General features: G+C 44.3%; 1 protein-coding gene across 1 annotated transcript in view; it reads left to right on the plus strand.

Moving 5' to 3' along the window:
• Positions 1–9,534: 9,534 nt before the first annotated feature.
• COLEC12 (collectin subfamily member 12) overlaps positions 9,535–24,662 on the plus strand; it is a 241,575-nt gene continuing 226,447 nt past the window's right edge. The window contains exon 1 of the mRNA XM_049901010.1: positions 9,535–9,724. Coding sequence (XP_049756967.1) covers positions 9,718–9,724 — 7 coding nt within the window. The 5' untranslated portion in view covers positions 9,535–9,717. The remainder of the gene's footprint in view (positions 9,725–24,662) is intronic.

Genomic DNA, 24,662 nt, shown 5'->3' on the forward strand with positions numbered 1-24,662 from the left:
GCTCATTGTTGCAGCCACTGTGCCAATCCACCTCGTTGAGGGTCTTCCTCTTTTCCGCTGACCCTGTACTCTGCCAAGCATGATGTCCTTATCCAGGGACTGATCCCTCTTGACAACATATTCAAAGTATGTAAGACGCAGTCACGCCATCCTTGCCTCTAAGGAGCGTTCTGGCCGCACTTCTTCCAAGACAGATTTGTTCGTTCTTTTGGCAGTCCATGGTATATTCAATACTCTTCGCCAACACCACAATTCAAAGGCGTGAATTCTTCTTCGGTCTTCCTTAGTCATTGTCCAACTTTCACATGCATATGATGTGATTGAAAATACCATGGCTTGGGTCAGGCACACCTTAGTCTTCAGGGTGACACCTTTGCTCTTCAACACTTTGAAGAGGTCCTTTGCGGCAGATATGCCCAATGCGATGTGTCTTTTGATTTCTTGACTGCTGCTTCCATGGCTGTTGATTGTGGATCCAAGTAAAATGAAGTCCTTGACAGCTTCAATCTTTTCTCCGTTTATCGTGATGTTGCTCATTAGTCCAGCTGTGAGGATTTTTGTTTTCTTTATGTTGGGGTGTAATCCATATTGAAGGCTGTGGTCTTTGATCTTCATTAGTAAGTGCTTCAAGTCCTCTTCACTTCCAGGAAGCAAGGTTGTGTCATCTGCGTAATGCAGGCTGTTAATGAGTCTTCCTCCAATCCTGATGCCCCGTTCTTCTTCATATAGTCCAGTTTATCGGATTATTTGTTCAGCATACATATTAAATAGGTATGGTGAAAGAATACAACCCTGATGCACACGTTTCCTGACTTTAAACCAATCAGTTTCCCCTTGTTGTGTCCGAACAACTGCCTCTTGATCTATGTAAACGTTCCTTATGAGCACAATTAAGTGTGCTGGAATTCTCATTCTTTGCAGTGTTATCCTTAGTTTGTTATGATCCACACAGTCGAATGCCTTTGCATAATCAATAAAACACAGGTAAACATCCTTCTGGTATTCTCTGCTTTCAGCCAGGAACCATCTGACATCAGCAATGATATCCTGGTTCCACGTCCTCCTCTGAAACTGGCCTGAATTTCTGGCAGTTCCCTGTCAATATACTGCTACAGCCGTTTTTGAATGACCTTCAGCAGAATTTTACTTGCGTGCGATAATAATGATATTGTTCTTTAATTTCCAGATACGGTTGGATCACCTTTCTTGGGAATAGGCATAAATATGGATCTCTTCCAATCAGTTGGCCAGGAAGCTGTCTTCCATATTTCTTGGCATAGACGAGTGAGCACCTCCAGCGCTGCATCTGTTTGTTGGAACATCTCAATTGATATTCCATCAATTCCTGGAGCCTTGTTTTTCGCCAATGCCTTCAGAGCAGCTTGGACTTCTTCCTTCAGTAGCATCGGTTCCTGATCATATGCCACCTCTTGAAATGGTTGAATATCGACTAATTCTTTTTTATATAATGACTCTGTGTATTCCTTCCATCTTGTTTTGATGCTTCCTTCATCATTTAATATTTTCCCCATGGAATCCTTCACTACTGCAACTGGAGACTTGAATTCTGTCTTCAGTTCTTTCAGCTTGAGAAACGCTGAGCATCTTCTTCCCTTTTGGTTTTCCATCTCCAGCTCTTTGCACATGTCATTACAATACTTTACTTTGTCTTCTCGAGAGGCCGTTTGAAATCTTCTGTTCAGTTCTTTTACTTCATCAATTCTTCCTTTTGCTTTAGCTGCTCGATGCTCAAGAGCAACTTTCAGAGTCTCCTCTGACATCCATCTTGGTCTTTTCTTCCTTTCCTGTCTTTTCAGTGACCTCTTGATGTCTTCATGGATGATATCTTTGATGTCATTCCACAACTCGTCTGTTCTTCGGCCAGTAGTGTTCAATGCATCAAATCTATTCTTGAGATGGTCTCTAAATTCAGGTGGGATATACTCAAGGTCATATTTTGGCTCTCGTGGACTTGCTCTGATTTTCTTCAGTTTCAGCTTGAACTTGTGTATGAGCAATTGATGGTCTGTTCCACAGTCGGCCCCTGACGATGTTCTGACTGATAATATGGAGGTTTTCCATCCTCTCTTTCCACAGATGTAGTCAATTTGATTTCTGTGTGTTCAATCTGGTGAGGTCCATGTGTATAGTTGCCATTTACGTTGGTGAAAGAAGGTATTTGCAATGAAGAAGTCATTGGTCTTGCAAAATTCTATCATTCGATCTCTGGCATTGCTTCTATCACCAAGGCCATATTTTCCAACTACTTACTGATCCTTCTTCTTTGTTTCCAACTTCTGCATTCCAATCACCAGTAATTGTCAATGCGTCTTGATTGCACTTTCGATCAATTTCAGACTGTAGCAGCTGGTAAAAAATCTTCTATTTCTTCATCTTTGGCCCTAGTGGTTGGTGCATAAATTTGAATAATATTGGTATTAACTGGTCTTCCTTGTAGGCGTATGGATATTATCCTATCACTGACAGCATTGTACTTCAGGATAGATCTTGAAACGTTCTTTTTGATGATGAATGCAACACCATTCCTCTTCAAGTTGTCATTTGCAGCATAGTAGACTATATGATTGTCTGATTCAAAATGGCCAACACCAGTCCATTTCAGCTCACTAATGCCTAGGATATCGATGTTTATGTGTTCCATTTCATTTTTGATGATTTCCAATTTTCCTAGATTCGTACTTCGTACATTCCAGGTTCCAATTATCAATGGATGTTTGCAGCTGTTTCTTCTAATTTTGAGTCGTGCCACATTAGCAAATGAAGGTTCCGAAAGCTTTACTCCATCTGCATCATTAAGGTCAACTCTACTTTGAGGAGGCAGCTCTTCCTCAGTCATCTTTTGAGTGCCTTCCATCCTGGCGGGCTCATCTTCCAGCACTATATCAGACGATGTTCTGCTGCTATTCAATAAGGTTTTCACTGGCTACTGCTTTTCCGAAGTAGACTGCCAGGTCCTTCTTCCTAGTCTGTCTTAGTCTGGAAGCTCAGCTGAAACCTGGGCTCCATGGGTGACCCTGGTGATATGTGAATACCGGTGGCATAGCTTCCAGCATCACAGCAACACACAAGCCCCCACAGTATGACAAACTGACAGACACGTGGGGGAATTCTTTCATAGCACGAGACTAATAATTCTTCACTAATTCTGATGCTGAATGTATAAAGACACAAATGAAAGGAATTTCCTTAGGAAAGGTACCTGTACTAGGTGAATGCCTCTAATGTTTACATTTTTGTGCCGGTAGAGTACAATATGAATAACTCCTGGAGCTGTGCAACATGGCAGTCTTCTGTGCATGTTTTGGGAGTGGTGATGTGTTAATGATAATCAACATAATAATAATAATCCCCAATATGTAAAGATAATTTGCATCCCTGCTTTACCACTTCTCCATCTCTGACATCAGCCACCCATATGTCATTTTCTCTATCTCTGACCCTATTCACTCAGTGTTAGGTCTTCACAAAATGACTGCCTACACAGCCCTCTTCTGTTCACCAGCCACCCAAGGCGGAGTCTTCATAAATTGGGACTCTGTCCTTCTAATCAACTGCCAAATAGGCAGACACCAAGCCCTGCTGGCCGTCACAGTCCAGTGGATTCAATAATTTGCTGGAATGACTCACAGAACTCATGGAAAGGGGTATACTCACTATAACCTTTTTAACATAACCACAAAAGGATATTCACAAAGAGATGCATGGCAAGGTCTGGAAGTTTTCCCACATGTCACTAGTGACTTGCCAGTCCACCTTCATCATCAATCTGGAAGCTCACACTGAAGCTCCAAGGTCTGGGGTCCTTTATAATAGTTATTGGAGCCTCAGTGTATGTGTATACCCTAGGCCTTAATACATAGCCCGCAATTGATTAAATCACTGAATACACATGACTGATCCCATCATGCCCCTCCCCTTATTTCCTGAAGTTAATTTGCCAGGTGTTGTCCTTGGGCTCGCACCTCATTTGCACACATTAAAGCCTGGCTGTTTTAGAAAAACAAAGATATATCAAATTGCCAGGGAATTCCAAAGACTATTTTCAGAAACCAGAGACAAAAGGTCAAATTGAGTTTTTTTGTCCCCCCCCCCAAAAAAACCAAACCCATTGCTGTCATGTCGATTCTGACACATAGCGGCCCTATAGGATAGAGTAGAACTGCCCCATAGGGTTTCCAAGGAGCGCCTGGTGGGTTCTAACTCCCAACCTTTCGGTTAGCAGCCATAGCTCTTAACCACTATGCCACCAAAGTGGTAGAGACTGCAAGTTGCCTACCTTATATCCATTCTCCCTTTCTCCTTCCCAGTAGAATGCCATTTTTATTCTGGCTGACAGTGTGTCCAGCTAAAACTGTGTATTTCTCCGGTGACTTGAGGTCACTAGAATACAAGAAGTTGTTGGGTAGAAGATCTGGGAAATCTCCTTTGCCTTCCCTCTTTTTTTTCTTTCCTGCTGCCTGTAATATGGATGTGATTGCTGGAGCAGGCATCTATACTTTAAAAAAACACTTCCAGGTGATGCTAACATAGGCGCCTCCCAAACCCCATTTTCAACCTACTGGCCTGGAGGCAGCTACGGCTGGTAACCAAAAGGTTGGCAGTTGGAACCCGCCGGCAGCTCTTTCAAAACCCTATGGGACAGTTCTAGTTTGTCCTATAGAGTCTCTATGAGTCAGACTCGATTCGATGGCAATGAGTTTTGGTCTAGAGGGTGAGCAAGCATTTTCCACGTTCATTCAAATCCTAACTATCCTTTAGGGCTCACTCCCAAAAGAGCTTTCCATGTTGCCTTACTCAGAAGTCATCACCTTCTTTCCTTCCTTGTCTAGTACTTTACCTGAATCTCTCTCATTACACTTGCCACCTACCACTTTCTGTCTTGTACTACAGATCCTTTCTGGAATGTCTTGGAACCCTGGTGGTATAGTGGTTAAGGGATCAACTGCTAACCAAAAGGTCAGCAGCTTGAATCCACCAGCCGCTCCTTGGAAACCCTATGTTGTTATTGTTGTTCAATCCCATTGCCATTGAGTCAATTCTGACTCATAGCGACCCTACAGAACAGAGTAGAACTGCCTCAGAGTTTCCAAGGAGCGCCTGGCGGATTTGAACTGCAGACCTTTTGGTTAGCAGTTGTAACTCTTAACCACTATGCCACCAGGGTTTCCATTGTCGTTGTTAGGTGCCGTCTAATTGTTCCGACTCATAGTGACCCTACGAACAACAGAACAAAACACTGCCCAGTCCTGCGCCATGTTCACAATCATTGTTACGCTTAAGCCCATTGTTGCAGCCACTTTATCAGTCCATCTTGTTGAGGGTCTTCCTCTTTTTCAATGACCCTGTACTTTACCAAGCATGATTCCTTCTCCAGGGACTGATCCCTCCTGACAACATTTCCAAAGTACGTAAGACGCAGTCTTGCCATCCTCGCTTCTAAGGAGCATTCTGGTTGTACTTCTTCCAAGACAGATTTGTTTGTTCTTTGGGCAGTCCATGGTGTATTCAATATTCTTCACCAACACCACAATTCAAAGGCATCAATTCTTCTTCAGTCTTTCTTATTCATTGTCCAGCTTTCTCATGCATATGATACAATTGAAAATACCATGGCTTGGGTCAGGTGCACCTTAGTCTTCAAGATGACATCTTTGCTTTTCAACACTTTAAAGAGGTCTTCTGCAACAGATTTTCCCGATGCAACGCATCTTTTGATTTCTTGGCTGCTTCTTCCATGGGTGTTGATTGTGGACCCAAGTAAAATGAAATCCTTGACAGTTTCAATCTTTTCTCTGTTTACCATGATGTGGCTTATTGGTCCAGTTGTGAAGATTTTTTTTTCTTTATGTTGAGGTGCAATCCATACTGAAGGCTGTGGTCTTTGATCTTCATCAGTAAGTGCTTCAAGTCCTCTTCACTTTCAGCAAGCAGGGTTGTATCATCTGCATAACGCAGGTTGTTAATGAGTCTTCCTACAATCCTGACGCCCTGTTCTTCATATAGCTCGGCTTCTTACGTTATTTGTTCAGCATACAGATTGAATAGGTGTGGTGAGAGGTTACCCTGACGCACACCTTTCCTGACTTTAAACCACATGCATCCCCTTGTTCTGTCCGAACAACTGCCTCTTGATCTATGTGCAGGTTCCTCATGAGCACAATTAAGTGTTCTGGAATTCCCATTCTTTGAAATGTTATCCTTTTTTTTTTTTTTTTTCAGTTTGGAAACCCTATGGGAGCAGTTCTGTTCTGGTCTGTCCTACAGGGTCGCTAAGAGTCAGAGTCGACTCATTGGCAATGGATTTGGTTTTTGGATTTGCCTAACCTACCGGTCTCCTTGTTGGAGAGACTATGTCTAATCCATCTTTGCAGTGTTTGCAGCACATAGCACAGTACCTTATACATAGCATGTATAGTAATGATGTAAGTCATGATGAGCAAAGGAATCCACCTCTAAATGGAGAGTTGTATTTTTAAAATGGTTGTAAATACAACTGACCCAGAGGAAGAAGGAGGGTATTTTTGGAGGTGGAATGCTACAAAACCTTATAGATGACAATAAACACATGATGTCATTAAAGGGAGATACTAAGTAGCCTGGCTCAAAAGGAGCTAGATAAGGAGAGAAGGGAAATAAGCAGAAAAATGGGAGGTGGTGGTGGCAGTGACGAAATCACTGGGTAGCACAAATGGTACCTTGCTCAGGTGCTAACAGAAAGTTTGGTGGTTCGAGTCCACCCAGAGGAGCCTCAAAAGAAAGGCCTCTTGATCTACGTCTGAAAAACCTGTTGCTGAAAACCCTATGGAGCACAGTTCTACTCTGACACACATACTAGGTCACCATGAGTTGTAACTGACTCAACAGCAACCGGTGGTGGCGGCAACGACCGTTGCTGGAAGCTCCTTGTTGTCAGCAGGCGAGAAAGCACAGAGATGAAAGTATCACAGTGACTTCAAGGAGGTGGTGAAATTAACTGTGGCTTTCTTTTCTCGAGTTCTGTCTTGCCTTGGTCTCTCTGGGCTGTCTGCCTCCTGCGTTACAGTCTGGAAACGCTCTCAAGGCAGTAAACTGTAGAGTTCACCTTGTTTGTTTCCTGTGTGTTTCCTTGTGTGTTTCTCAGGGATCACCATCCTTCCTTGCCACTCTGGCTGCTGTGTGATTGAGTGTGCAATTGAGAGGGAGCAAAAATAAACGTGGGGAGACCACTAGGATGATTATTGCAGTAGTCCAGATGGGATATTATGGTCTTACATGGGGGTTACAGTGGAGACAGAGAAATGGAGAAGCTTGAGGTCCATTTCAAGGGTGGAAGAAGAACTTGGCGAGGATGTAGGGTTAAGAGAAAGGGAGGAGTCAAGGCTAATTGGATTCTATCATCAGTTGTTGTGTGCTGTTGATTCCAACTCATAGCGACCCTATGTGACCAAGTAGAACTGCCCCATAGGGCTTCCTGGGCTTTACAGGAGCAGATTTCTAGGTCTTTTCCCCTGTGGAACGTCTAGGTGGGTTCGAACCACCAACCTTTCAGTTAGTAGCCAGGAGCTTAACCGTTGCACCAACAGGGTTCCCTTCTACATCGGTAGAAAGTAGGGGGGATGAAATAAGGCAGCACATTCTTTGGGTAACATAAATGCAATGTAAATGTAGGGTGTTGTTGGTTCTGGAGGCGAGGAGACGCTGTAGCCCATCTCCTCTGAGTCGTCAAAGCATCTTCACCTATCCTCAGTCCTTTCCATTATACCATTCTCCTCTTTTTTACCTTCCCTTCTCCTCTCCCCAAGGCCCAGGTCAATCCTCAATCCCTTACAGAACTCTTGATCAGAGAAATCTTGGTCAACTGATGATCTGCATATGGCCTCCACTTCTACCTCTTCTACCCTCCATTCCCCTCAGTCCACACTGTGCTGAAGATGGTGGGGGCGTGGGGGGGCATCTTGTAGGAGCTCTACTTAAAACTGGCCTCCAAAGGGTTGCTGGGCTTTCTCAACAGCAGGGCTGTGAGGCCGGCTCATTACCACAGCTAACATCATAGGTTTAAGTTTTTTAAATGATTTTTTTTCTTTTTAATTCAAATGTTGAAATTGGAGCCAAGACTCTCCATTTTGCAGCTGGAGAAACTGTTGCCGGAAGAAATTGGTGGGCCTCCATCCCAACATTGGTTAGCAAGCTCTGAGCTGAGACTCCACACCCTGGGCCCCCCTTCAGCCAGCTAACTTGCCCTGCAAGACAGAAGAGCACTTCTCCAGAGTTACCCTACAGGGACCCTTAGTTTCACCAACATCTAAGGTGGGGGGACGGGGGGAGGAGAAGTTCCAGCTTTCTTCTTTTTCTTTGCCGGGCATGTCTGAGTTTTCCCTTAATGTTAAAAAAGAAGGCTTCTGGAACGGAGATGCTGTGAAATACTTTAATGTATTCATTTCTGGACACTGTCTTTTACTAGAAGAGTTCCCTGCTCAGAATTAATCAATGGGTTGGTTACACCAAAATTACCAAGTCCTCAGGAGGGCAAAAGGAAAAGTAGAAACCAGAGTTATGTTGCTTTTCGTGTGCGAGTACGTTACAGTTATCATCTGTCATTTCCTCTGTCACTTCACCTCCCTCCCCACAGCCCCATTTACCACTTAGTATGTTAAAGTAATAAAGTAATGGGTCTGCTTAGGGTGTTTCTAAAAGAGAAGATAAACACGGGTTTCCCTAAGTGGACAGTAACAACATGGAGGGCAACAAAGAAAAGAACTTGAGATGAAGCCTCTCAAGAGCCCAGCCTCCCTTCATAATGAAACAGGAGTCAACCCAGGAAGGGACAAAGAAATGCGCAAACCTGATCATTTCAGAGGCGGTGGGTGGAAGGGTAGTTTTTCCAGCCAACGGGATGTGGTAAGTTTCTTGGTCTTTTTATTCCTCCCTCTTTTCTGAAAGGTCCAAGAATTGTAATCCTGCTCGAGTTCTGCAGGGAGAGTGTCTAAGGGGACTTTGGAGTCTGGTTGACAGCAAGCGCGCTCCCTAGCTGCCCACTTTCCTTTGGGCGTCCACAATCGCACTTGGAAACTCGCTTTTAGCTTTGAGGAAGTTCTAGAAAAAAAAATTTTTTTCTAGCCCCTGTTAAAATCCTCTAACACTCTGTGCCCCGGAGTCGTTTGGGGAAGGGACCACCTCCCCCTCGCCCGTCGTGGCCACTGCGGGTCAACTCTCGGGCCCCACACTCTCTACGTGCTTTAGGGTCAGCTGCACCTTTCGCGCACCACGAGGGTGAAAACTTGACCGCCCTTGGAGAGGCTCTCCTTCCGACCGGGTTCCGATGCTTGTCCAACAGGAAAAAGAGAGAAGCGGGTAGAGGAGAGCGAGTAGCAGAGCAGAGGCCAGAAAGTGACGCGGCCCGAGCGGCAGGGGGGCGGGGCGGGTGCGGGCGGAGGGCGCGGAGGGGGCGTGGGCGCTCGGCGGGCGGGCGGGCGGGCGGCCGGGGGAGGGGCGCTGGCGGGCGCGGCACCTCCCGCTCGGGGGGAGTGGCGCGCTCGCAGCCCCGCGGCAGCACAGCGCCGAGCACCGGGAGCGGAGCGCGGGGTGCGCGGGGCAGCGGTGGCGGGACGGCTCCAGGCTGCCATGGGCGTGCAGTGACCGGCTGCTCAGGGCGGACTTCCTTGGCGGCGCGGCGCTCGCACCGAGCTCCCTGGCTGGTGGTGCGTCTCGTCGGTCACCATGAAAGGTAGGACGCGCAGTTGGCTTTGCTGGGCTCCGGGTCGCGCGGAATGTGCGGGGGCGGTACCCGCGCGAACTTTCTCCGCGGGTTCCTGCGTGGACGCTTGGGGCGCTCCGAGACTTCGGCGTCGGACACCGCAGGGGACCTAGCGGTTAGAGTTTTTAAATGTGCAAGTCTTCTCCTCCCCATCGTGTAGTTTGAAAAGTAGGTTGAATCCTTAAGTCGTTGTTTACGGATTCCGGCTTCCAACTTTTTAATTGGAAAAATATGCCGAGGAGAGCGGAGGCATAATAATTGCTCCTGGTCGGTTCGCCGCCCTCCAGCGCCCCTCACTCGGACCCGGTCCCTCTCATTTCTCCTCGGTGCTGTTCCCCCATCCCAGAAGGCGGTGTGCCGCCGTCCGGTGTTTTCTCCGAGGCTCGGGATGTTCGCGGCGCGCGCTCCACATCTGGCAATGATTAGGTGCCCACGGAGTTCAGCTGGCTTCGGACGTGTATTTGGCATCTTCCTCCCAAATATTCACCGACTGGAAAATAACTCCTCCTCGTTTTGCATCCCTTCCATGTGCCCAGCTGGGGGTTGGTGTGCCCACGTGCGTTCAGGGGGTGACACACATTATCCCGTTAATCGTCCCCTCGGCGGTGTTCTCTGCAGGCGGGTTTAAGAAAGTGTCAGGTATGACACTTAAGAAAAAAATCACAAGGAGAGGGGCTTTGCAGAGCAGCCTTCAGTTTCGTGGAGATACGGAGATTTGTCAGCAGAATCCTGATTTATATGTGAGCTAAATAACTACAGCGGAGGCATCAGAGGGAGACTCTAAAACTACCGACCGAGCAGTGTTTTAACTCCTCAGGGAGTCGTTTAAGGGTGGGGCCGGCGTGGTGTTTACACAAGACTCTAGTTCCTGATTTTGTGTTTGGATAACGGGTGTCAGTACCTGCGCGGGCCGGGCTCGAAGGAGGGGACTGGGTGCCAAGTGCCATCTGACCGCGGTTGGGAGACTAAGCGTTGCGACCGCTTTGACCTGCCAGGGCTGCTGTTGCGAGGGAGGCACCGGGTAGCATCATGCCATTGGAAAGTAACTTTTGGCTCTGGAAGGTTCCCTTCGCTCTGAACTGCCCGGAGCGATAATATCCCACCAATTAGCTCACCCCCAGGGCGTTAGGTCTCCATCCCCAGACAGGGAGGGGGCTGAACTCCCTGTGAAAAGTGCCCTGAGAATTCCAAAATGCATACTAAAGCCAAAACCACTGCCTTCAAGTCGATTCCGATTCATAGTGATCCTATAGGACAGTGTAGAACTGCCCGATGGTTTCCAAAGAGCGCCTGGAGAATTCGAACTGCCTGTCTTTTGGGGTTTTTGGTTAGCAGCGGTAGCACTTAAACACTACACCACCAGGATTTCTGTAGTGTGTTTCTTCTCTCTCCACCTCCCTTTCTCTTCTCTCATTTACGTTTTAGAAACACACACATTCCTTAGCTGGTGCTGCTGTTGTTAGGTGCCATGTAGTCGCTTCAGACTCATAGCGACCCTGTGTACAACAGAACACTGCCTGGTTAGTAGTTTTTGAACTCTTGGGCAGATGAACCACTCACTCACTTCACCAGCTCCCACTGGGGTTTCTAAACCCTGAAAATCTTGTGCTTTTCAATGGGTAAATGTCTGGTATTGCAGCTTGGGTATTTTTCAGTGTTAACTCAAATCTGCAGTAGAAAATACACTTAAAAGCTCTAAACACAGTTTTCTGAGATTCACACTGCATTCCGGACCAGCTAAACAGTCCTTGGAGAAGGCGCCTCGCTGACCTCAGCAATCTGCACACTCCTAAAGGCCCCACTTTCTGCCCCTCTGGGGGTAAAGAAGTGAGAGAGAATGAGGGGGAAAAGATGAGTTCCTGGATGGACTAGTCACTTTGAAATAAAAAAAAAAAAACACGAACCCATTGCCCTGGAGTCGATTCAGACTCAGCCCTGTCCGACAGAGTAGAACAGTCCCATCGAGTTTCCAAGGAGCTCCTGGTGAATTTGAACTACTGACCTTTTGGTTAGCAGCTGTAGCACTTAACCACTATGCCAAATGAAAATATTCTATAAGAGAATTGTTTACTGACTGTTACTACATAATTGGCACCCATTTGTCTGGCTGGTGAGGTGGGGAAGGGAGGAAACAGTAATAAGTTCCTTGGGTCACCAGTCCCTGCATGGCAAAAGTAGTTTGTGCTCAACTACTAACCTTAGGTTGGCAAAGAAGGGCCTGGCGATCTGCTTTCCTAAAGATTACAGCCAAGAAAATCCTACTGAGCAGTTCTCTTCTAACACGTGGGGTTGTTATGAGTTGGAATCGGGTCTGGTTTGGGTTTTAAGTGGGCACCATGAGCCGAGGACTGACTCTGTGGCAGCTAACAAGTGCCAGCCAGTGTTCTGCCCTCTGCAAGCACTCTATGAAGCCTATCAACAGCCCTGTGAGGTAGGGGTTTTAACTCCCACATCCCTGGGTGGCCCAAACAGTGAAGCAGTCAACTACTAGACAAAAGGTTGGCAGATAGAACCCACCCAGACGTGCCGTGGAAGACAAGCCTGGCACCTGCTTCCAAAAGGTCATAGCCTTGAAAACCATGTGGAGCAGTTATGCTCTGCACATGTGGGATCACCATGAGTAAGAATCGACATGATGGCAACTAACAATATTGTAGACGTGGAAACTCAGTCTAGAAGAAATAGGAACTGACAACTAGGATGATGGTAGGTAGGCTTCTAAAGACAAGCTTAGCCAGTTTCCCTGTGTTGCTTGGAACCGCTTTGGACACATGATAGATTACCTCTGGTGCAGCTTAGAAGAAAGGTGAATCTCAGGCAACTTAAGTAGCTGGGTAACCTGCAATTGGTGCAGCAGCCAGGAAGGAGTGAAGTCAGGTAACTGGACACAAGACTTCTGAAGCCAAGCACAAGGTGCGTTCCTAGATGAAAGGAAAGCTGTCCGTAGCAAGTGGCGATTTTGCCGTAGGTAACCCCAAAAGTAAACTGCATTTTTAACCCCAAAAGTAAACTGCATTAGGCTTTCCCTGAGCTCGTAATTACTTTGTGTAGTCGTTAACTCACTATACTTCAAAAAGCCAACATTTTATTAGAATTTGATTTTTCTAAATGATAGAAATTAATGACAAGTTTTGCAGATACTTAAAAGTATTAACCTAAAGCATTTTTCAATCAAGTAGAAAATCAGTGGACACCTTAGAAGTTATAGAAGTTCATAAATATCGACTGCCAAAGTAAATTTAGCTCTTGTGTGTCAGATGCCTTTTTAAGGTAGCTATCTGACTTGCTAATTCTGATAGCTAAACCTTGGACATAGCCTTTGTAACAACCCAGGCTTTCTGAGTATAACCCCGTAATCTACCAGGAGCCACAGCGCCACCTATCTGCTACATTTAGCAAACCTCTGTCTCTGTTTATTTCCTCCATCCCTGGAGCCACAAGTACCAAAATAATGACATCATTATGTATTTTCCAGAAGAAAATTACTTGCTGGTTGCTTCAATACTTGAAGTCTTCCAAACTGATTGAAACACGAAGTTTGTTTTATTTCCAATTCCATTTTTCAATTAGCTGCACTAAAAAAAAAAAAAGCTGTACTACACACCATAAATCTCACGGTTTCTGGGTAAATATTCCCATTCTTTGTGATGGAATCTGATTCCTCTGAGTTGGGTATGCCATTACCAAGTCACATTCCCTGGTTCTGAAAGTTGGGGATGTTCGTGAGTTTCAGCACAGCAGCACTTGTTGCCTGAGAGACTGCTGCCAACAACTACCGCCCCACAGGACCACAGAGGTCCAAACTGCTGGTCTAACTTAACACAGCGGAGGAGGTTGGTGTCATCAAAACATAGTGTTCAGCTACATATTTTTGTCCTCTTGTATATAAACATTTCTGAAATACTGTTTGGCAATAGTAGTTTTAAAATGCTCTCGTAAACACTGGTTACTTCTCCTTGCCCTGATGTTTTCTCAGGGCTTACAGTCTCTTTGCTTTCCCAGTGTCTCTCCAAGATTTCCTGTCCTCAACCAGGATAAGCAAACAAGTGAGTAAGGGCTCATGGCACTCAACACAGAGAGAATCATGTTTTCTGAGGGGAAGCGGAAACAGAACCCGGGGTCTTTCCCTTCACTTCTTGGGGATTAGGTTGCCCTTCCTCTGAAAGGCAAATTTACAATCGAATTATATTTTTGACTTTGCGCTAGTTTGGGGATGCTTGTCATCCTTAAATTAATCTAAGGTTTAATTATTGCTAAGTATAGATATTCTCTGCGGTCTCCTCTACCATTTCCTGAGGTGGTTCCCTTGCTCTCGCCCTGCTCCCTTTTGCCACTGCAATGATGTGAATAGGAAAAGCTGGCAGATGACACCTTTCAGATTTTATCATAAACGGGCATCTGATTTTCCTGATTAAAGCTTATTCTTATTAAAATATTATTTCAGAACTGCTGATGCAACTGCTGGTAATGTAAGTTAAATGGCCCTTGAAGTATTAGGTTTCAAATGAGAAAATAGACATTTAACTTTTGTGATTAAAAGATTATGCTTTGAGAAGGGGTAAACCCAGCATGTGGGCAGTCTCGCAGGGAGGAACATTTGACATGCATCTCTCCCGAGGGCAGGAAGGTGGGGGAGTTCCAGAAGCCCAAAGTGGTGGCAGAGCCCAGCCTTCATGCTGGGCAGTGGATATCCAAAGTGCTACCCATGGCGGAGTTTCAGCTGGTGAGTCAAAGTGCGGTGATCAGAATTGGCCAGGTGGGCAGAAGGCAGTCCAGGTCTTTGAGGTCATTATCTGTGGAAAGAGTCTGCCTCTACCATGAGGTGGGCTACCCCAGGCTGGTCCTGCTCTTTCCAGCTTCTGTTCTTCTGCAGCTCCGGAAGACACAGGTTCTCACAGCTCTGGATTTCCTGTCTATGGTGACAAGGCAGGGCACAGGGTGGCATGGCTTGTGCTCACTGATAGCTTCTTAGGTGTGATTGATGGGACACTTAATACCTCCACTTATTATTTTTCTGTTAAATAATAGCTAACATTTATCGAAAGGTCCCTGAGCAGCGCAGATGGTTTCAGCCCGACTACTGACTGAAAGGTTGGCAGTTTTAATCCACCAGGGGTGCTGTGGAAGAAAGTCCTGCTTTCGTAAAGGTTACAGCCAAGAAGATCCTATGGAGTTCTGTTCTGTAACACATGGGGTCACCATAAGTTGGAAACAATTCAATGACAATTTTTTTTGTTGTTGTTTTAACATTTATTGAGCACCTGTCATGCCAGGCATCTGCATTTCTTCCACTTTACAGGTAGAAAAACTTAGAGAGGTTGAGTTACTTGTCTGAGGGCACCCAGCTAGTCACTAGGAGAATCAATATTCGAACTCAGACTGTCTGACTATAGATTCCACATGTTAAACCTCTAGCCTGTGCTACCTTGTAGCCATACTTTAATAATTCAATCAGTCAACAGATCTTTGTTACGTACCTACTGTAGGCGGCACTCTGCTAGATACTGAGTGAGCAAGGTAGATAGGACCCTGCCCTCTGAACCTTATACCCATAATAACCTCACTTCAAAGGCCAGAAGACATTGATGAGTTTTTCTGACAGCCATTGGAGGAGAATCTAAAACAAAAAAACCAAACCTGTTGCTGTCAAGTCCATTCTGACTCGTTGTGACCCCATGTGTTATAGAGAAAAACTGCTCCATAGAATTTTTTTTACTGTAATCTTTATGGAAGCAGATTGCCAGACCTTTCTTCCATGGCACTTCTGGGTGGGTTCAAACTGCCAACCTTTAGGTTAGTAGTCAAGTGCAAACTGTTTGTACCACCCAGGAACTTCAGAGGAGACTCTAGACTGCAGCTTATGCAAAGATGAAGCAGATTCCAGGGTGACTGCCCTCTGTAGCGTTTATCTTCTGAGAGGCTTTGCTTATGGCTGATGGGATGAATGGATGGCCCACTGTAGCCATCTGCTCTGGAAACAGCCCCTGCACAAGTCTTGCTGCTGACAGGTTTCCCATGAGATAATTAAACATTGTCTGAAGTGCCATTGTCAGGGACAGACTGTAACTACCAGTGGGTGATCAGTACAGAGAATAATAAACATTTAAACAACAAGGGACGGGGAGGGGGGGTATAGACATTCTGCACAGGAAGCATTTCATCCTTTAATGCTGACGACAGTGTTTCTAACCACACCAACCATCCAAAGCTTGAGGGGGGTATTTTTTCAGGCAAGCAGTGATTTGATTTCTGTTTAAGTCAGTGATATTTGAAAAGCCAAAACCAACCCAGTACCTTGAAAAAGCCCTGCTGATTGCTGAAGGGACCTTTGTAATTATACAGCAGTGAAAACCAATATAAGCAGAAATTAGTAATCTCAAATTAAGATTCCAGGGAGACCCTACGGACTCTCTTAACTCCTGAATTTTTCATGAAAATTCATTTAATTCTCTTTAAAATAATTTTAAATGTGTTCTTCAACATAGAAGAAGAGTTAAAATTAAATACGTTTATTTGACTTAGATTTTTAAACATGACTCCTTAGTCCTTACTGCATGGCTTGACATTGTAACTCTGTATCCCATGAAGTAATATTCACTAGCCCAGGGGCTTGGACATTTGACCGTCTGAGTGACATACTAACTTGTCATTGGCTCTGCAGAAGTAGCTTCATTTCTTTGGGTCTTAACTACCTTAACCAGTTGTTGTTGAGTTGACTCCAACTCATAGTGACCCTGTGTACGACAGAAGGAAACACTGCCCCATCCTGTGCCATCCTCACAGTCGTTGCGATGCTTGAGCCCATTGTTGCAGCCACTGTGTCAGTCCATCTCGTTGAGGACCTTGCTCTTGTTCACTGGCCCTCAACTTTACCAAGCATGATGTCCTTCTCCAGGGACTGGTCCCTCCCGATAACATGTCTAAAGTACATGAGCTGAAGCCTCGCCATCCTCGCTTCTAAGGAATATTCTGGGTTTACTTCTTCCAAGACAGACATGTTCGTTCTTCTGGCAATCCACGGTATATTCAATATGTTTGGCCAACACCATAATTCAAAGGCATTGTCTTAGTCATCTAGTGCTGTCATAACAGAACTACCACAAGTGGATGGCTTTAACAAAAAGAAATGTATTTCCTCACAGAAGAGTAGGCTAAAAGTCCAAATTCAGGGCATCGGCTCCAGGGGAAGGCTTTCTCTCTCTGTTGGCTCTGGAGGAAGGTTCCTTGTCATCAGTCTTCCCACGATCAGAGAGCTTCTCAGGTGCAGGGACCGCATGTCCAAAAGATGTGCTCTGCTCCTGGTGCTGTTTTCTTGGTGGTATGAGGTCCCCAACTCGCGGCCTGCTTCCCTTTCCTTTTTATCTCTTGAGAGAGAAAAGATGGTACAGGCCACACCCCAGGGAAATTCCCTTTACCTTGGGTCAGGGAGGTGACCTGAGTTAGGGTGGTGTTCCAATCCCACCCTAATCCTCTTTACATAAAATTACAATCATAAAATGGAGGACAGCCACACAATACTGGGAATCATGGCATAATTAAGTTGATATACACATTTTTGGGGGGACATAATTCAATCCATGACAGGCATCAATTCATCTTCTGTCTTCTTTATTCATTGTCTAGCTTTCATGTGCATAAGAGGCAGTTGAAAATACCATGGCTTGGGTGGGGTGCACATTAATCCTCAAAGTGACATCTTTGCTTTTTAACACTTTAAAGAGGTCTTTTGCAGCAGATTTGCCCAATTTAATACATCGTTTTGATTTGTTACAATAGTGGAAGAGAATTGTTAAATGTATGTAAATACATTTAATATACCTAAGAGCATTCATTTTCCAGGAGCACTATTCTTATTCAGGTGACAATTACATAATATTTTTTAAGGATTTGTGTCTCAGATTCAGTGTCTGGTTCCATCCAGTAAGGATATGACATCAAGGAAGCAAAACATAAAACAAATTTGCCTCTAAATAAATACTATGGACAGATGTTTTGAATATATGTATGTATATATCTCTTAGGAGCCAGTGATGGTTCAGTGGTAGAATTCTCGCCTTCCATGCAGGAGACCCAGGTTCGATTCCTGGCCAGTACACCCCACGCACAGCCGTCACTCATCCGTCAGTGGAGGCTTGCGTGTTGCTATGATGCAGAACAGGTTTCAGCAGACCTTCCAGACTAAGATGGACTAGGAAGAAAGGTGTGTTGATCTACTTTCAAATAGCAGCCAGTGAAAACCCTGTAGATCACAACAGTCCAATCTGTGACCGGTCATGGGGATGACTTAAGACCAGACAGCATTTCATTCTGTTGTATGTGAGATCGTCATGAGTCAGAGGACAACTGGATGGAGGCTTAAAACATCTATTTCTTAACTGTATGACACAATGTCTATTTCATTTGCTAGTGTTAGTTTTCCATTCAGCTATTATTATATTTTTGTTTTATTTATTTACAATTGGGCCACCAAGTCCTAACTTTCATTCATTCTTTAAACAAATATTTAGTACAGGTAGTCCCCAGTTTACAGCGGGGTTCCATTCCAATGGCTCCATCGTAGGTCAGTTCTGACGTAAATAGAACACCTCATTTTCATTATTATTGCCTTTTATTATCAGTTTCTTTATAAATGGTGGCATAGTGCTTAAGATCTATGGCTCCTAACCAAAAGGTGAACAGTTCGAAAGCACCAGGCGCTCCTTGGAAGCCCCCTATGGGGTTGCTATGAGTCAAAATCCACTTGATGGCAGTTTTTTTTTTTTTTAATAAATCATTACAGTGACATAATTGAGTGAACGTCTGAGAATGGTAACATCAGCAAATTATGCACTGCAACATTGTATGTAGTATATATTACTAGCAGTAAGATATACAAAAGTTTATAAGCGTAGTTTGTCGTAACTCTAATATGGTGTAAGTCAGGGATTACCTGTGTGTACTTTCTGTGGGCACAACACTTTAGGAACATTGAATAAAAGATAGCTTCTGCCCTCCAGAAGCTTGCAGTCTGGTAGAAAAGACTTGTGCACAACTGGAATCAAAGATCCAAAACCAAACCCGTGGCCGTTGAGCCGATTCCAACTCATAGGACAGAGTGGAACTGCCCCATAGAGTTTCCTGGGGCCGGCTGGTAGATCCAAACTGCCAACCTTTTGATTAGCAGCTGAGCTCTTAACTACTGTGCCACCAGGGCTCCAAAATCCAAGATAGAAGGTGAAAAGTGCCTTACTTAGATAAATGCTGCTGGAAGACAGCAGAGAAGGCAAGCTGGGCTGGAGATGGATATTTTCATTCGGAGGAGAGATTTGAGTTGCTTCTGAAAGACATTGATTCATTATCTTGATTTATATTTCATATTTCAAATTACTCTGATAGGGTAAAAGTAAATAATGGTTTGTTTTTAAATTTTTATTGTGCTTTAAGTGAAAGTTTACAAATCAAGTCAGTCTCTCACACAAAAACTTATATACACCTTGCTACATACTCCCAATTGCTCTCCCCTAATGAGACAGCCTGCTCTCTCCCTCCACTCTCTCTTTTCTTGTCCATTTCACCAGCTTCTAACCCCCTGTACCCTCTTATCTCCCCTCTAGGGAGGAGAAGCCAGCGTAGCCTGAAGTGTCCACCTGATCCAGAAAGCTCACTCCTCACCAGCATCCCTCTCCACCCCATTGTCCAGTCCAATCCCTATCTGAAGAGTTGGCTTTTGGGTTCCTGTCTTGGGCCAACAGAAGGTCTGGGGACCTTGACCACCGGGGTTCTTCTAGTCTCAGTCAGACCATTAAGTCTGGTCTTTTTATGAGAATTTGGGGTCTGCATCCCACTGCTCTCCTGCTCCCTCAGGGGTTCTCTGTTGTGTTCCCTGTTAGGGCAGTCATTGGTTGTAGCCGGGCACCATCTAGTTCTTCCAGTCTCAGGCTGAGCGTAGTCTCTGATTTATGTGGCCCTTTCTGTCTCTTGGGCTCGTAATTACCTTGTGTCCTTGGTGTTCTTCATTCTCCTTTGATCCAGGTGGGTTAAGACCAATTAATGCATCTTAGATGGCCGCTTGCTAACGTTTAAAACCTCAGACGCCTCTCTCCAAGGTGGGATGCCGAATATTTTCTTAATAGATTTTATCATGCCCATTGACTTAGATGTCCCCTGAAACCATGGTCCCCAAACCCCTGCCCCTGCTATGCTGGGCTTCGAAGCATTCATTTTTTTCAGGAAACTTCTTTACTTTTGGTTTAGTCCAGGTGTGCTGATCTCGCCTGTGTTGCGTGTCATCTTTCCCTTCACCTAAGGTAGTTCTTATCTACTATCTAATTAGTGAATACCTCTCTCCCACCCTTCCTCCCTCCCCATCTCGTAACCATCAAAGAATATTTTCTTCTCTGTTTAAACTATTTCTCAAGTTCTTTTAATAGTGGTCTAGTACAGTATTTGTCCTTTTGCATCTGACTAATCACTCAGCATAATGCCTTCCAGATTCCTCTAGGATATATTTCTCTAGGATATATTCCAGGGAGTGGGATTGCTGGATCATATGGTAGTTCTATTTTTAGCTTCTTAAGGAAGTGCCAAATTGATTTCCAAAGTGGTTGTACCATTTGACATTCCCACCAGCAGTGTATAAGTGTTCCAGTCTCTCCACAGCCTCTCCAACATTTATTGTTTTGTGTTTTTTGGATTAATACCAACCTTGCTGGAGTGAGATGAAATCTCATTGCAGTTTTGATTTGCATTTCTATACTGACTAATGATCGTGAGCATTTCCTCATGTATCTGTTAGCTACCTGAATGTCTTCTTTAGTGAAGTGTCTGTTCATATCTTTTGCCCATTTTTTAATTGGGTTTTTTGTCTTTTTGCAGTTGAGTTTTTGCAGTAACATGTAGATTTTAGAGATCAGGTACTGATCAGAAATGTCATAGCTAAAAAATTTTCCCAGTCTGTAGGTAATCTTTTTGCTCTTTTGGTGAAGTCTTGGATAAGCATAGGTGTTTGATTTTTAGGAGCTCCCAGTTATCTAGTTTTTCTTCTGCATTGTTAGTAATGTTTTGTATAATGTTTATGCCATGTATTAGGGCTCCTAACACTGTCCCTGAATAATGTTTTGAAAGAGAGGTGAATGGTGCATCAGGGCTAACCTGAAACCTTTGAGTGTGACATTTCGGTGTGGGAGGTGACAAGAGACCAACATTTTCTTGAACTTTGCTTTTAAGCTCAATTTTGGTCCATCTTGTGTAATTAATTATAGTATATTGCTTTTGGCATAATTATTTAAATAATATAAATGTAATATTAAGGAGCCCTGATGCAGTGGTTAAGTGCCAGGCTGCTAACCGAAAAGGTCAGGGGTTCAGACCCACCAGCTGCTCCATGGGAGAAAGATGTGGCGATCTGCTTTTGTAAAGATGGCAGCGTTGGAAACCCTATGGGGCGGTTCTACTCTGTCCTATAGGGTTGCTATGAGTCGAGACTGACTTGAAGCAGTGGGTTTAGTTTTTTGAAAATGTAGTGTTACGTGATTTCAGAACAAAACAGATTTATCAGTTTGATTTGTTGACCAGAGGCCACTTATTTTTTGCCCCAGCATTTGTACCCACAGAGAAATGGGTGGCACTGGTTTTCCTCCCTGAATGACCCCTGTATTTGAGGTCTTTCCAGGGTCCTTATAAAATCTGAAGCAGAGATTCAGGTCCCCACCCTTATTAACATGGCTGGATGAGAACTGCTTCCACGCCTAAGAGAAGGGGAAGCACCTCACCACCTGTGTGTTCACCTGTGAATGGTGAACGTGTTGTCTAGGTTTTGAGTGTCATATTTGTGGCTTACTTTTTAAGTTGCTGAGGTTGGTGTCTGCTGGGGGAAATCTGGTTTAGCCCTGACTACCAAGGCGGGGGTGAAAGTAACAAAAATTCCCCTTAATTTTGTTGGACTATAAAGGAAGGAACAAGATATTTTCTCTCTTTTTATCCTAAGAAGTGTCTGCTGTTTTACAAGCTTAGAATTACAAGTTGTGCCAGAAATTGGAGTCATTTGTGTCTTTGTAATTTTGACTTAAAAAAAAAAAAACTTTAACAGTGAATCGAAAAGTGATCCTATTCTTGCAAAACATAAAATTCAAAAAGCACTTGAGTAATCTCAACAAGGCTCCTGTAATACTTTTGAATGATCTACAAGCATTTAAATTGCTACAGATTCCTTCATCGTTTGGAAGGGAATGACCTGGAGAAGTTGAATGGAAGTCAGATTAGTTACCGTATTGAAAATATCCTGAACCTCAGATATTTATTACACTGCACCGAGCTCATTCACTTGCAGAATACTTAATAACTATGGTCTAGAAATGCCAACGGGGGCCGGGGGCCGGGGGGAGGGACTACAGAAGGAACCACATAAGGTTTTGTATTTTATAGCTATAAAACCAGGGCAGATACTACTGATATTACTCTTAGGGTTAAATCAAGGTTAAAGAGTGTCTTTCTTCATTTTTTTATAGGCAGAAATATCAAATAGATACTTCAGTGTGCATTTGCTGAAGCTGAAATTGAACCAACTTTTTGCTAATCAAACTTCCGTGCTGTTCCCCTCTCCCAAATGCTCGCTTCTGACTGGAGCTGTGTGTCTCCTGAAACTGTATGTTAACAAAGTTCTTACCCAAGCCTAAAGCCTCCTGTATTTCATGAACACTTAAGCCCTGGGACATTTAGTTTGGACCTTACAGCATAGTAGCTGTTATTGTGCATCTGCCCCCTTTACTTCAAAGAAGCTCGTATTATTTGGCTCTCAGAATGTGTTGGGTGTGTTCCATTTATTCACTTTTTTTCATCCCAACAATGTTTGAGATAAGACTTAGTGGTCCCATTTTATAAAAAAAAAAGAAAAAAGGTCCCATTTTATAGCAAGCTTATATTGCCAGTACAAGGTAGAGCCAGTCTTCAAACCCAGGTCTCCTAATTCAGAACCAAGCTTCACCATTCCACCAACCTCTGGCCTTGGGAGAGAAGTCGTCCAGGACATCCATCCTTAGAATTCACAGCAACAACCAGAGGGATAATTAAAACATTTAGCAACCCAGGTGACATACTGTGGAGGCTACCGTTCCCAGACGACCAAATGAAAGAGACTCACGGAGTACTGGCCAGTGGGGGATGGCCATAGACTCAGGGGTCCACACAGGACGGGGCATTTGGCACTCCTGGCACCCAGGCCTGCTACCATAGGTAAGTAGTGGTGGGAGAGGCCCCTGGGGACAGCTTGTGGGAACATTTGGAGCAGAGGCTGTTCAGCAGCTGGTTCCGAATCAGTAAAACACCTTAACAAGTGACGGGACTGTGCTGGTTAGTTCTAACAGCAACTGCTGGCCAAGAGCTGGGAATGCATCTGGATGAGCAGTATAGAGTAGCTGATGGATACACACAAATATACCCCAGCTCTGAAGAGAAGCCAAAATTCAGCCTGTTCACAGTTCGGCAGCCTGGCTCCTAAAAATGCCTGCGTTTGTTCTGTTGTCCGTTGTGGCATTTGTTGGTGTCATAGTTTGAATTGTGTCCCCCCAAAATATCTGTCAACTCGGCTAGGTCATGATCCCCTTGTATGATTGTACAATTGTCTACTGTTTTATCTTCTGATGTGATTTTCCTATATTCTGTAACTCCCATCACCATGATGTAATAAGATAGATTAGCGGCAATTATCTTGATGAGCTCTACAAGATTACGTAGCGTCTTAAGCCAGTCTGTTTTGAGATATAAAAGAGAGAAACAAGCAGAGCGACATGGGGACCTCATACCACCAAGAAAGCAGTGCCAGGAGCAGAGCGCTTTCTTTGGACCTGAGCTTCCTGCTCTGAGATGCTCCCAGACCAAAGGAAAACTGATGACAAGGCCCTTCATCCAGAGTCATCAGAGAGAAGAAAGCCTCCCCTGGAGCTGAAGCCCTGAATTTGGACTTGTAGTCCACTTGATTGTGAGGGAATAAACTTCTCTTTGTTAAATCCATCCACTTGTGGTATTTCTGTTACAGCAGCACTAGATGACTAAGGAAGTGTGAAACTTGGGGATCGTCTTAGTCTTGGTCTGGTCAGTCACAAGCTCTGAGTCCTTGGGTCAAATTATGTAACTTCTCTGAACCTGTTTTCTCATCTGTAAAACAGAGAACACAATGAATGTAAAGTACTTGGCATTCAGTACATACTGACTCAGTATTAGTGCTTTTATCTTTTATCTGCTGTATTCAAAAAGATAAGGGTTTAATCACATTCCTTAAGGCATTTGTAAGCTAGTAGGAGAGAGAAACACATGTACAAATCCAACTTGTTTAGTAATTTTCAACAATTATTGAGTAACTATCATATGCTACAAATGCACTAATTGCTGAGGGTACAATGTGAGAAGTTTCCTGTTTTCAAATGGCTTGCCATCTGGTGAAGTCAGAAGTAGAACTTGAATATAAGGTAGACTGAAGGAAATGCTGACACCGGAGCAAGGGAAAACCAAACCCTACCAAACTCATTGCCGTTGAGTCAATTCCGACTCATAGCCACCCTATAGGACAGGGTGGAACTGCCCCTGTAGGGTTTCGAAGGACCGACTGGTGGATTTAAACTTTCTGCTTAACCCCACCAGCAGCCTGAATTGGCTGTTTTTAACTGAGCAGCTGGGAAAATTTGAGCTTTGGATGAACACTTAAGCTTATAAACTATATGCTTTTACCTGCCCTAGCTCTACTTTTGGTTAGTAGCCAGACTTTTAACCACTGCCCCACCAGTACTCTTGAGACAAGGGAAAGTAGAGGAAAACTCTAACTTTAGGATGTCACACAATTTGGACCAAAATTAATTGGAACATTTTCACAAGTATGACTCAATTCTCCAAGCTAGCTGAACTAAACTTCGCTTGAACTCATGTTACTCTGAAATAG

Source organism: Elephas maximus, chromosome 11 (genome assembly GCF_024166365.1).
Source record: "Elephas maximus indicus isolate mEleMax1 chromosome 11, mEleMax1 primary haplotype, whole genome shotgun sequence".
Taxonomy (NCBI): domain Eukaryota; kingdom Metazoa; phylum Chordata; class Mammalia; order Proboscidea; family Elephantidae; genus Elephas; species Elephas maximus.